This window comes from Arachis hypogaea, chromosome 11, assembly GCF_003086295.3.
Source record: "Arachis hypogaea cultivar Tifrunner chromosome 11, arahy.Tifrunner.gnm2.J5K5, whole genome shotgun sequence".
NCBI classification, from domain to species: Eukaryota; Viridiplantae; Streptophyta; class Magnoliopsida; order Fabales; family Fabaceae; genus Arachis; species Arachis hypogaea.
In genome coordinates, this window is record NC_092046.1 from 125,100,728 (window position 1) to 125,114,284 (window position 13,557).

Consider the following 13,557-nt stretch of genomic DNA (forward strand, 5'->3'; position numbering starts at 1 on the left):
TGAAACTCAATGGAAGCACCAAATGATAGCAATTGCAAGCTATAAAGGATTCTGATGAAAAATTGAAAGTGGTACAAGTGTAGTATAACAGCACAAGTATAGTATAGCAGTATTAGGGATGAGTCCAAGTAATCAGAGTATGAGGGAATTAGATGGAAGGAATGAAGGAATCAATGAATGTAGTCCAAGTTCACCTGCAAGGGGGATCTGAATTAGAATGTGAAGTTTTTAGGGAGAGAGAGTACAGAGAAAAGTTATCAAGTCAGAAGAGAAGACTCACATTACACACATGCCCCATCAAGGCCTTTTCTCCCTTCTTATTTACCCCCTTTCTTTCCTCTTTGTATCAACATCTTTTAAATAATTCTTATTTTTTTATATAATATTTTGATTGTAATATATTTTTATTTTTGTCTATTAAATTTATCTAAACAATTAAAGAACTATTAGTTAATATTTTTAATAATAAATTATTTTTTTTACTACTCAAATCATCATCATCATCATTATTATTATGATAACATTTAGTAAATACATTTAAAATATGTTTTAAAATATTTTTGTTCATTTTTTCTTATAAGTGTTGAAACTTGAAAGGTTCCTATCCAAAAAGATTAACCTCGCCACCAGTATATACTATATACACGTAAAAGATACCTTAAAAGAACAACAATGTATATCCTAATCCCAAACTATAAACCATCAACTATTTAAACACATTGGAAACCCACACGGCTTAAAGTTACTTATTGGAAGCAATCAAAATTCCAAGGTTACGACTTACATGAAGCATATTCCAAACTCAGTAATCTCCATCAAGTTTTCCAGTTCATTCATTTCTTTTCATTCAGGTTAGCTAGCTAACTAGGCATTAGAGGCAAGATAAGAGAGTAAGAGACATTAAGCATATTCCAACATTGCACCCAGTCATTCAGTTTATACCCTCACGTGTGGGTTTCTACTTTCTCAATTACTTGCATGGGCCTCCAACTTTTTTCAAAAAAAGCCCACTAAAGGAAACCTAACTCATGAAGCAATCTCAAAAAAATATAAATAAATACCACAAGACAAAACGGCAACACCCTCGTCGTTGGTTCACTATATAAACAATCACAATTGGCGCGTTTTGAATGTTCAAGTTTACATCAATCAACTCAATTAAAAATCCATTCTGTTCTTCTCAATTGGATACAGTGATTATCGTTTTCTGTTGAAATGGGTCCGAACGAAGACCGATCCGAAATAGTGTTCTTCGACGTCGAAACAACCGTTCCAACCCGACCCGGTCAGGGTTTTGCGATTCTTGAGTTCGGAGCCATTCTTGTGTGCCCGAGAACGTTGACGGAGCTCCGAAACTACTCCACACTGGTTCGACCCGCCGACCTCTCACTCATTTCGCCCTTGTCGGAGCGCTGCAACGGTATCACCGCTGACGCCGTCGCCGCCGCACCTACCTTCGCTGACATCGCCGACGCGGTTTACGACCTCCTCCATGGTTGGTTTCCTCTGACTCTTTTGCTCCGCTGTCACGAAAGCTCTGCTGCTGCGTTTTCGTTTTCAAATTCAATTTGAATTTTCCAGAAATGGTTTCTTTTTTGAAATTGAGCACCTTCGGTGACAACTCTTGTAGGTTTGAAGTTTTGAGTTATGGCACAGTAATTATCTGAAGCCATTTCGTGCCCTTTTTGCATGCTATTAGCTCATTGAGCTTGAATTCTGAATAATGCATAGTTCTACTGGTGAATTTGTTATAGATATTCTCATGCTTGCATGCTATTAGCTAATTCAGCTTGAATTCTGAATAATGCATAATTTTACTGGTGAATTGGTTATAGATACTCTTATGATATAGCTTGAACCATCTCTTTTGAGAGCTTATGTAGTTAGGTGGAAGTGAATTCATGATTTAACCTAAATTCTGGTTTTGAATGATGGTTATGTATGTGTCGCTTGTGCTGAGTTGTGTGTAGGCCGGATTTGGGCGGGTCACAATATCTTAAGATTCGACTGTGCTCGGATCAGAGAGGCATTTGCTGCTATCAATCAGCAAGCACCAGAGCCAAAGGGTGCTATTGACTCTCTGGTTGTGTTAACACAAAAATTTGGAAGAAGAGCTGGTAATATGAAGGTATGATTTCATTAATTTGACATGTGTGGCTCTTTTTCAGTTTCACAATTTCATGTTTGGCCATCAGCTTATAAAAATTCGTTTATTTGCTGCAGATGGCTTCTCTTGCTACATATTTCGGGCTTGGACAGCAAACACATAGGTAGCTAATGAATGTACCTAATGCAAAGAGTTATTTGTCATTCATTCTCTATAGCATCATATAGACAGTTTCTTTTTGCTAATATTTTCTGCAACATATTACCAGGAGCTTAGATGATGTTCGAATGAATCTTGAAGTACTTAAATACTGCTCAACAGTTCTATTCTTGGTAAGTTTCTTAATTTTAAAGCTTTTGTTATGATTTATTGCTGGAATTGGAACAACTCTGCAATTGATGTATTGCCTATTGTTATTATTGTTGTCGTTGTTATTTTTTTTTTTTTTTAACTAAAACAGAAACCAAAATTCACGAGTTTGTGACATCAACAAAATATATGGTTACTCAGGTTTAATTATACATGACAAACCTTAACACTTGGGCTTCCTTTTAAATAATTAAACTGCAGTTTGTGGGAAGAATAATCCAACATTTCTTGGTGTTTCAACTCTATAGTTACATGCATGATTTCTGAACTTTCTCCCTTATTTTACAAATTAACTGAGAAATTTATCATAGAGATAACGATAATCTCTTTGTCTACACAGGAGTCTAGTCTCCCAGATATATTGACTGCAAACAGTTGGATTTCACCCAATGCTATTACCAGAAGTCGTAGTAACGGGAAATCTCCCATAGATGGAGGCTCATCAAATATGAACAAGGATTTTGTAATGTCATCATCTGCCACTGCAACCAAGGAAGAAAATCATCCAATACTTTCTCTTACAAGGGGCAATGCAAATGGAGCTGTCGTAGATACTGCACAGTCCAATATAGATAAACAAGACTCTTTCGATCTACGTACTCTTGGTGATGAAATACAAAAGTCCATTCAGTCTGATGTTGCCATGGATGAAAAACCCACACAAGAGTCAACTGAGATGTCTTCCTCATCTTTTGTGTCTCCAGCATGCAGCAGCTACGTTGTTCTAGAACCGGATGAAATATGTATTCCTTCTATTGATGCATCTCTTGTTCCATCTCTCTTTGGCAGTCGGAATATAGAATTACAGCACAGTGGTTTCCCCTTTCAGCTTCATTGCACTAGTCTGAAAGTTCGGTTTGGAATAAGCACAAAGTTTTACGATAATGCTGGTCGGCCGCGGTTAAATTTTGTAGTTGACGCATCACCGAGTTTATGTAAGGTTCTTGATGCATGTGACAGTGTTGTACAAAAGTTATCCGTGGATTCTGGAAGCAGCTCTGATTGGAGGCCAGTTGTTATTAGAAAAGAAGGCTTCTTCAACTATCCGACTGCCAGATTGCAGTAAGTTCTTGGCCTATATACATAAGCATGGATATTCTTTTTTCTTTTTCTTTCTTTTTTAAGAAAAAGTTTGAACCCCCAGTATTTTAGCTTACCAAAGCCAAATCTGATTTGAGCTGAATTAGCAATGAAAATGATAGCCTCATTTCAGCACGCAAAGTTTTTCCGGAAACCGGCAATTAAATTTTACATGACCACCAAATATTTTGGGGTTTGAAGCAACTCAAGAAGATTTTCCATTATTCTGAACTTGTTTCTAGTTATATTTAAATCATAAGAAATTACAGTATATCAATGTGCGCTTTCTATTGTTTGTGAGCTTAACATCATGAAGGTAGGGATGACTTCAAGAATATCATTAACTGAATTGGTGAAGTGAATTCAAATTTTTCTGCTATTGTGATCCTATTGAGAATTTCACTGATTTTTGCAACACTTACATTGCAGTATACCTACAGCAGTATGTGGAGACGTTGCCTTCTATGCCACTGAGATATATCAGAGAGAATCATCTGGCACTGTGCAAAGACTCCTCTTCAGCAAGTTTGATGCCGAAGAACTGGGTTCGTTGTTCACGCCTGGGACATTTGTGGACGCATTCTTCTCCCTAGATCCATATGACTATCAGCAGAATGCAGGGATCAAACTAGTTGCCAAAAAGTTGATTATCGATTGCAAGTAAAAGGAATATCCGAAGATGGGATTTTACATTTAATTTTAGGTTAGGTGCTACATTATGGCACTGATTAAAATTTGTTATCAACAGAATTTGCTACAATCAGATTTGTTTATTAAGTATAGAGTACTGATGTTAATTAGTTCAATTTCATGATTCATAGTTCAACTAATGTTCATACCTTTCAAAATTCTTCTGTTTACTCATGGTCATGGGTTCGTCCTCAACTAGTCAACTCAACTCCATCTTCACCTTCTACAATAAACTTGTGGCAAAAAAATGTAGACGAGAGATGAAAGTAGCATTATTAATTTCAAGGACCAATAAGAGTCAATATTAAAAGTGAAAAATCAACACTCACTCTTGCGACAGTAATGAAGTAAGTAACAATTGAGAAAGAACCGTGTTCTTTTAAAAAAGGTTAAATATATTTTTTCTCTATAAAATTTTTTAAAAACTTTTTAAAATAACTCAACATCTAATTTATTTTAATTTTGTCTTTAGTATTTTAAATATGTTTTAATTATATTCTTGAGGGATAACACTATTATCGGAGATATTAATATAGTAATTGTATACTAATGTGTCATTGACCGTTTAACATGTAGGATTGTAGTATAATTAAAACATCATGATAAAATTGAAACTATACGTTAAAGATAAAATTAAAATAAAGTATGAATGTTAAGGATAAAAATAGTATTTACTATTTTTGTAATTTTTTTCTAAATAAAAATCATATCAATAACTCCCTTAAACATATCACTTTTATTAAGACTCAGTTTAATATCATAATATTTTTTATTTAGAAATAAAAATTATGGTAAATGTGACACATACTTTTTAAAAAATTATATAAAAGTATTGTTTAGTTGCTCGGGTTCTGGAGGGGTTGGAGAGGTGCTCCAGGTGAGGAGGTGGGAACTGGCCTGGATCTGAGCCTGTGTGCGAGCCGCGTGGCAGACGATCTCCTGAGCTCTTTGTGAAGTATGGGAGGAGCCACCTGCAATGACACTCTGATGCACAAATCAGAAAGTATGCAGGCAGTTATGAGAGTAAGGGTGGTAGTGACGTACCTTGGGGGAGGGGTAGGGCCCTCCCCATATATACCCTGTCAGTGGGGTGGGTCCCACGAGGACAAACCCACCTTCCTGGAACTTTTCTTCCTCCAGCTGTCGGGTAGCTGGCTTCTTGGAAGAGAGGTGTCCGGGTCAGGGTCTGGACGTGCGACGCCCCACCGACCGACCGCTCGGGTCGGGTAGGACTGTACGCCGGGTCGGACTAGGCGGAGTGCCAGCTGAGCTGGGCCGCAACAGTGCCCCCAACGCGCCAACTATGACTGTGAGCACCGTGGTTGGCGCGTTCAGTTCCTCTTCGCGTGTGTTGTCGTTTTGTCGGTCACGCGTGATTGGGGCGTACCTTGTTTGCACGTGTGAACCTCCTCGCTGTAGGGGAGCGCCGTTTCTCGCCTCGTTATTCGTGTCTAGCATTTAATGCTCTTAATGAGTGATTTAAAACTTTGCGTGAAATGACCGCTGTACCCCTGTCTTTCGCGCTTCTTGGAGTTAGTTTTCCTTTCAGTTTCTCTTTCAGTTTTCACCATGGTTTTGAAAACCGAACCGGACCGACCGGTTCAATCCGGTTAACCGGGAACCGTCACCAAGCCGGTCCGGGTGAGTTTAGAATAACCGGTTGAACCGGTGAACCGGTAGAACCGTCTGGTTTTTTGGAGGGTTTCCGGTTCGAAAATAAACCCTCCAAACAACGCCGTTTTATCCTTTAGAAAAAAAAAAGTCAAAACTGAAGTGAACCCTAAAGACCTAAAATATATCCCTGTAAGGCCGTAACCCATCTTCTTCACAAACTCATCTCTCCTCTCTTCTCTCTTCTCTGAGAATCGCGCCGCCACTGCAGCCCGTCGCCACCGCATCCCGCAGCCACCATAGCGACGGGTTTGACCACTGCAACCCCACCGCGTCATTGTCATCGTGGAGCTCGCCTCTCTTCTCTCTTCTCTGAGAATCGCGCAGCCACCAATCGTTGTCATCTCTCCTCTCTTCTCTCTTCTCTGAGAATCGCGCCGCCACTGCAGCCCGCCGCCACCGCATCCCGCAGCCACCATAGCGACGGGTTTGACCACCGCAGCCCCACCGCGTCGTTGTCATCGCGGAGCTCGCCTTCTCTGTATTCGCCGGTGTCGCATCCTCTGTTGTCGCCGTTGCTCACCGCCGGTAAGTAATACTGTGTTCCATGTTTCACACTTCGCAGCCATCTCCTCGGCATCTGCTTCCTACTCTGTTCCATGTTTTTTATTTTCTGTTCTGATTTTCTGTTCAAGTGTTCATGATATTTTTGGCTGAGGTTATTAATTTATTTTTTGCTGAGGTTATTGTTTGCTGAGGTTATTTTTTTCTGTTCTGATTTTCTGTTCAAGTGTTCATGATTTTTTTTGCTGGGTTAGGACTTGTTTGCTGGGGTTATTAATTTATTTGTTATTCTATTCATGATTTTGTTGCTGAGGTTATTGTTTGCTGGTTTAGTAAGTGTTTGCTGAGGTTATTAATTTATTTGTTATTCTATTCATGATTTGGTTGCTGAAGTTATTGTTTGCTGGTTTAGTAATTGTTTGCTGAGGTTATTGATTGCTGGTTTAGTTTTATTGTGGGGTTGGCTGAGTTAATTTTGTTCATAATTTTCTGTGGGGTTTGCTGATTTTACTAGGGAGTTTGCTGATTTAAGTTTTACTGTGGAGTTTGTGGAGTTTGCTGAGTTTTACTAGTGTAGACGAAGTTTCTATCAACTTTGAGAGGAACAAGAGCAGGGTATTGATCAGAGTTTAGGCTTCTGAGTTTCTTGTTGAGATTTTGTGCAAAAGCTGAGTCATTTCTAGCAGGAAGTTGAAGTTGAGGAAGAGAAGGGATCAGTGTTTGAGATGCCTTTGTATTGGAATATAGCTGTGGTGGTTTTGTTGTTAACTGAGATTGGAGCATTCATAAAGACCCTTTGCAGCCATGAAGTACCTGCTTGGAACAATGTTGGCATGGACTAAAACATGTGGTTTGCCCTAGTCCAATTAGTATAGAACTTGTGGTAAATGGTTTTGTTAAATTTTGATGGATGATAGTTGATGGTGTTTCATTAAATTTTCTGTTTGATAGTTGATGGATGATAGTCCAATTATGTTTTTTTTAATATTTAAAATTATATATTTAATTTTAATAATTTTATTTAATATTTAATTAAATCGGTTGAACCCCGGGTCCCCGGTCGAACCACTAAACCAGTGAACCAGTCACTCTACTGGTTCATTGACCGGTTCGGTTCTCGCAACCTTGGTTTTCACTTCCTTACTGCCATCACACTCTTTTCACTTCCTCCCATCTTTTTCCAAATTCCCTGCTGCAACTTTCTACTCTGCTCAAGTCTCCTCCAGCTTTCCACCCTCCTTCGATCATTACGATTGTCTTGGTAAGTTCCATCTTTCATCCCTCAGTCTGGATAACTTTATTTTGCTATTTATGCCGCTTGCTTTCCTGTTTCGCTTCTGTATGCGTGTTGTTCATTTGATTGAATTGCATGTTAAATGACGTTAGCGTTAGGTAGATGCGTTAGGGGGGTTACCATTCCAGAATGTTGGTTTTTTAGGCTTTATTTTGGCTATAGATTTATCCCTTGTTTGACTGTAGCTATCGAATAGACAAACTGTAGTTTCTGGGCCAGTCCCGATCTCCCGATCTCTTAGACTAACTGTGAGTGGTGCCTCCACTGTAGGTATGGCCCAACGTCCTGTTGCACGGGCTCCCATTGCGAGAGCACCTTATGATCGGTACGCCTGGGTAACCTCGGACCTGAAGGATACCCCTAACCAGATGGACTTAGAGGAGCTTAGCAAGTTCTGACAAGCCGAGTACCTGTGTGGTGGGAGTGGAGGAAGCCAATTACGAGGTTTTTGTCCCTGCCGTTCACAAGCGGATATACCAACTAAACCTACACTCTCCTCGGGTCCCCGATTGGATCTAGATGTACAAAGTGATGTTCACCCAGCTGGGAGTTTGCATCCCCTTCTCCCCCTTTCGAGATGGTTTGTGAGTACTTAGAACTGCCGGCCTCTGTCGAGGTATTTTTATTTCTTTTTACCTTGACGAACCCTTCTAAGGAGGGGAAGGAAAAAAAGGGTTTCATGTCTTTCCGGTCAGCCCAAGGCCGGAGGATCTTTAGTCTGTTTGAGGATTCATACCATGGGTTCAAGGATAAATACTTCAAGGTTCGCCCGGCCGAAGGGCGGCACCCCTTTTGGTTGACGTTGGAGGGGGAACGTCGCATCCCGACCTACTGGAGTTTCGGGACGGGGGCTAACACCTTTACTAAGGTGACGTACAAAGGGCTGTCTTCCGAGAACAAGAGGGTTGCCGGCGTGTTGTTGGCTATCTTTGAGAAGAATCATGTTAATCCCCATCTCCTTATGGGTGATCGGGATATGGCTAGGAATTATATATGTGAGTAGTTGTTTAGTGGTGCACCCGCATTTGCTATTACCCTTGCTTATTCACCCGACTTAACGACTAACTAGCTTCCGTGTTTTGTTTCAGTATCAATGGCTGGCGAGCAAGTTGGGCTTGATGCCTTGTTCAATACATTTCTCGCTGGTGATAGCGATGACGACTTTGCTACCCAGAACCAGGAGGTGCCTCCCAACAATGCCGTCGAGGCCGAAGCTCAATCCCAACCTACCCAGGGTGAGGTGATCAGGACTAGTGGTGGTCCGGGTCCCCAACCAGAGGTCGAGGCGGAGGACGAAGAGGTGATTGTCGTTAACAACCCAAGGAAGAGGAAACCGTCTTCTAGCCCCGAGGGAGTTCTTATGGTGATGGAGAAGAACTTCAATGCCGGGAACTTTATTGATTCCCAACTACTCCCCGGCACGGAGGACTTCTTCCATGGTGGGAATCTCTCTTCGCAGGCCAGGTGGATGTACCGTACCCTGTTCCGGGGAGCCGCCATAGCAAGGAAAGCGGAATCTGCCCTGGCAGGGGCGCGGTCGTTGGAGAACAGGCTCGAGTCCTCTGTCCAAGCTAATAATAAATACAAGGTTGAAGTCCAGTTGCTTCGGGAGCAGCTAGCTGATGTAGAGGAGAAGGTCAAGACCTTCGATGCTGCCGTGGCGCGGCTTACCGAGCGGGAGCTCACTTTGGAGGGTCAGCTCAACGCTGCTCAAGACCGGGTGAAGGAGCTCGAGAAAGAACGTGACGAGTCTCTCTCGTCGGTAGCCGCGGCCAAGAACGAAGCAGCTGATTTAAAAAAGAAGTATAAAGAGACCGTGAGGCAAAGTAAGAATGCCATTTTGATGACTGAGGAGGCCCTCAAAGCTCAAGTGAAGTTGCTGGCTCCCGACTTTGACACCTCCGCAGTTAGTGTTTTCAAGACCATTAAGGATGGCAAAATTGTTGATATGCCGAAGAAGTGATGCGGTCTTACTTTTGTATTTTGGTTTCTTATAATATGTAGATCTTTGAATGCTTTGTTGTAGTAAACTTGATTGCCATTTTTCCGGTATAAAACGAGATGCTTGTTTCCCGCTTTGTCGGTAATCAATTTGCTTGCTATTTTCTTGCCGATTTGTTGGTAATTAGCTATTCGCTTGTACTTGTTTACCGCTTCGTTGGTGACTAGCTAAGCTAGGCCTTGGCTCTTATCGTTTCAGTAGCCGTTTATTACGGTGTTCATTGCTTAGTGGTTCCTGGGGTGATCAATCCCGGGATACCGTGTCGTTCTGGTGCTAATTACTTGGCAAGGTAATTTGATTACTTTAGATATTGGATATGAAACCAAGAGATGATAAATTATCGACGAACAGCTAATTGAAAACAACTAACCACAAATAATATGATCATGAAGTAATGACAAACAAAGGGCAAATATTCCAACATAAAGCAATACGGGTCTTACTAAACCGGTTGAACCGGTAGAACGCTTGCTCACCTAGTGTGCCTCGGCTGCTAGGGATAGAATCTCCTTAGGTTACTCGCGTTCCAAGTTCTTGGGACTTTCCTGCCATCCAGCTGTTCCAGTTTGTAGGCACTGTTGCCGAGCACCTCCTTCACCCTGTACGGGCCCTCCCAATTTGCCGCCAGCTTTCCTTTCCCAGGTGTCGGGGGTCCAATATCGTTACGTCGTAGAACCAGGTCATTCTGTTCAAACTCTCTCTTGAGTACTTTGGCGTTGTAACGCAGGGCCATTCTTTGTTTCAACGCTGTCTCCGATAAGTGGGTCATCTCCCTAGCTTCATCCACCAAGTCCTTTTCTACGGCCTCTTTAACTCCTCCTAAAAGTAGTCGTGAGCTCAGTTCACCGATCTCTACGGGTATTATTGCATTTACCCCATAGATGAGCTGGAAGGGGGTCTCCCCGGTAGACGACTGCTAAGTTGTGCGATAGGACCAGAGTACCGAAGCTAACTCGTCTGCCCATGCTCCCTTCTTTTTGTCAAGTCACTTTTTGAGGCCTTGTAAGATGACCATATTCGCAGCCTCGCCTTGGCCGTTAGTTTGGGGGTGTTCAACGGATGAGAATTTCTGCCTTATGCCCAAGCCGGCGAGAAACTCTCCGAATTTCTTATCGGCAAATTGTGTCCCGTTATCCAAGATGACGACCTCTGGGACTCCAAACCTGGTTGTTACTTGCCTCCACATAAACTTTCGACAATTAGCCGAGGATTTGCTGTCCAATGGCTCAGCCTCTATCCATTTGGTATAATAGTCGATGGCGACTATTAGGTACTTGACTTGCCCTGGTCCGACCGAGAAAGGTCCTAACAGATCGATTCCCCATTGTGAGAATGGTCGGGAGGCCATTAGTAGGCTTAGTTCGGCCGTTGGCGCTTTGTGGAAGTTGGCATTCTCCTGGCATCTTCTACACCTTTTCACGAATTCCTTGGAATCCGCCATCATTGAGGGCCAGTAATAACCGGCCCTGATGAGCTTTCAGGCTAAGGCCTTCCCCCTGATGTGGTGGCCGCAACATTCCTCGTGGACTTCTCTAAGCACATAGTCCGTTTGGTTGGGACGCAGGCACTTCAATAGGGGTTGGCTAAGCCCTTTCTTAAACAACTGGCCTTGTATTATTGTATACTTGGCTGCTTCTCTTCTTAGTGCCTTTGTCATTTTGTCGTCATCGAGGAGTTTACCTTTTTCCAAGAAATCCATGATTGGGTTCACCCAAGAGGGGGATTCGGTTGCCCATGTTATGTGCAGAGTCACGGTTAGTTCTTTCAGTAAACCTTGAATAAGAGGTCGGTTCCCTGTTCTTGGCTTCGTGCTTGCCAGCTTTGATAAGAGGTCAGCCCGGGTGTTCCTCTCTCTCGGAACATGTTGCATCGTGATCTCGTCAAACTCCTCGCTCAGCTTTTTGACCCTATCCAAATATTTTTGCAATAGTGAGTCTCTAGCTTGGTACGTTCCATTAATCTGTGATGTGACGACCTGAGAGTTGCTACATACCTCTACTCTGGTGGCTCCGACCTCCCTTGCCAAAACCAGGCCGCCCAGAAGGGCCTCGTATTTCGCTTGGTTGTTGGACACTGGGAATTCAAACTTCACTGATTGCTCATATACAACTCCGGTTGGACTTTCCAGGATGATCCCTGCTCCCCCGAATGTTTAGTTGGAGGCTCCGTCCACATGGAGTTTCCACCGTGTGGTCGGTGTTTCAGAAGGGCTTCCTGTTACTTTGACTAGGAAGTCCGCCATGGCTTGGGCCTTGATCGCATGCCTGGGTTTGTATTGCAAGTCATACTGGGATAGTTTGATTGCCCAGGCCATCATCCTGCCCGCCAGGTCGGATTTCTGGAGTACTTGGCGGATTGCTTGGTCCGTCCTGACGATTATCTGGTGTCTTTGGAAGTATTGTCGCAGTCTGCAGAAGGAGGCCAGGAGTGCGTATGCTAGCTTCTCCAGCTTTCTGTACCTTAGTTCCGCCCCTTGTAACACCTTACTTACAAAGTAGATTGGTTGCTAGATCTTTCCCTCTTCTCGCACCAGGACTGTCGCCACAGCCTCGTCAGTTATTGCTAAGTACAGGTAAAGTGCCTCTCCACTCTTGGGTTTCCCGAGGACAGGTGATGCCGAGATTATCTCCTTGAAGTGCTTGACGGCCTCTTCACATGCCGGGGTCCATTCGAACACTATCCCCTTTTTCATTAAGTTGAAGAATGGCAGGGCCTTGGCAGCCAAGGCCCCGAGAAAACAGGATAGTGCGGTGAGCCTTCCCGCCAATCTCTGGATGTCTTTTATGCATCCCGAGCTCTTCATTTGTAAGATTGCTTCAGATTTCTCCGGGTTGGCCTCCACCCCTCTTTGGGTTATCATGAAGCCTAAGAACTTCCCGGCTTCTACAGCAAAGGCGCACTTGAGCGGGTCAAGCCTCATGCCGTGCTGCCAAAGAGATGCAAACACAGTCTCCAGGTCGCTAATGAGGTCTTCAGCCTTGGTGGTCTTTACCAGAATGTCGTCTACGTACACTTCCACCGTCTTACCGATAAGATCCTTAAATATCTTATTCATTAGCCTTTGGTATGTAGTGACCGCGTTCTTCGATCCAAACGGCATCACCTTGTAGCAGTACATTCCCCCTGGTGTTATGAACGTCGTCGTCTCTTCGTCTGGCTGGTGCATCGGTATCTGGTTGTAGCCAGAGTATGCGTCCATAAAACACAGATATCTGGTTGGGGCACGCTTTGTTGAGGTCGGAATAGTCCACGCACATTCTCCATTTCCCATTAGGCTTCCTAACTAGGACCACGCTCAACAACCAAGTCGAATAGTCCAGTTCCTGGATGAAACCTACTTCTAGCAGGCTAGCCGTTTGTCTGGCCACCTCTTCGGCCCTCTCTTTGGACATTTTCCTCCTGCTTTGTGCCACTGGCTTAGCTTCCGTCTTTACAGCTAGGTGGTGTGACATGGTCTGGGGGTCAATCCCCGACATGTCGGCTGGTGTCCAGGCAAACAAGTCGGCGTTTGCTCGGATCATCTCCACCAACAGTCCTTTCAAGTCGTGAGGGAGGTTTTTGTTCACGAAAGTAAACTTTCCTTCCGAGTCACCGACCCTGAACTTTTGAGGTCTCCCTCAGGTTCTGGCCTTGGTTTGTCATCGACTCGCGCGTCTAGGTCAGGTAGGAAGACCCCGGATGCTTCTTTGAACTTCTTCCTTAGGGAAAGACTGGCGTTGTCGCAAGTGACCGCCGTTTCTAAATCTCCCTTGATGGATCCCACCGACCCAGCATCAGCGACAAACTTCATCATTAGTAGCTTTGTAGAAATCACTGCTCTAAATTCATTGATAGTTTTTC

The 13,557-nt window shown here is 43.2% G+C and overlaps 2 protein-coding genes across 2 annotated transcripts; one reads left to right on the top strand and one right to left on the bottom strand.

Annotated features, from left to right (window-relative positions):
• The first annotated feature begins 1,082 nt into the window (after positions 1-1,082).
• Positions 1,083-4,404, top strand: LOC112722516 (protein NEN1). The gene is made up of 6 exons (XM_025773573.2): positions 1,083-1,495; positions 1,971-2,128; positions 2,224-2,270; positions 2,376-2,439; positions 2,817-3,538; positions 3,986-4,404. Exons 1-6 carry the CDS (start codon positions 1,216-1,218, stop codon positions 4,218-4,220), a joined length of 1,506 nt encoding a protein of 501 aa, XP_025629358.1. The 5' UTR covers positions 1,083-1,215; the 3' UTR covers positions 4,221-4,404.
• Positions 4,405-11,194: 6,790 nt separating this feature from the next.
• Positions 11,195-13,193, bottom strand: LOC140176191 (uncharacterized). The gene is made up of 4 exons (XM_072206094.1): positions 13,056-13,193; positions 12,248-12,889; positions 12,065-12,125; positions 11,195-11,790 (listed from the first exon to the last, which is right to left on the bottom strand). The coding sequence occupies exons 1-4, from the start codon at positions 13,191-13,193 to the stop codon at positions 11,195-11,197; spliced, it is 1,437 nt and encodes a 478-aa protein (XP_072062195.1).
• Between the last annotated feature and the right edge of the window lie 364 nt (positions 13,194-13,557).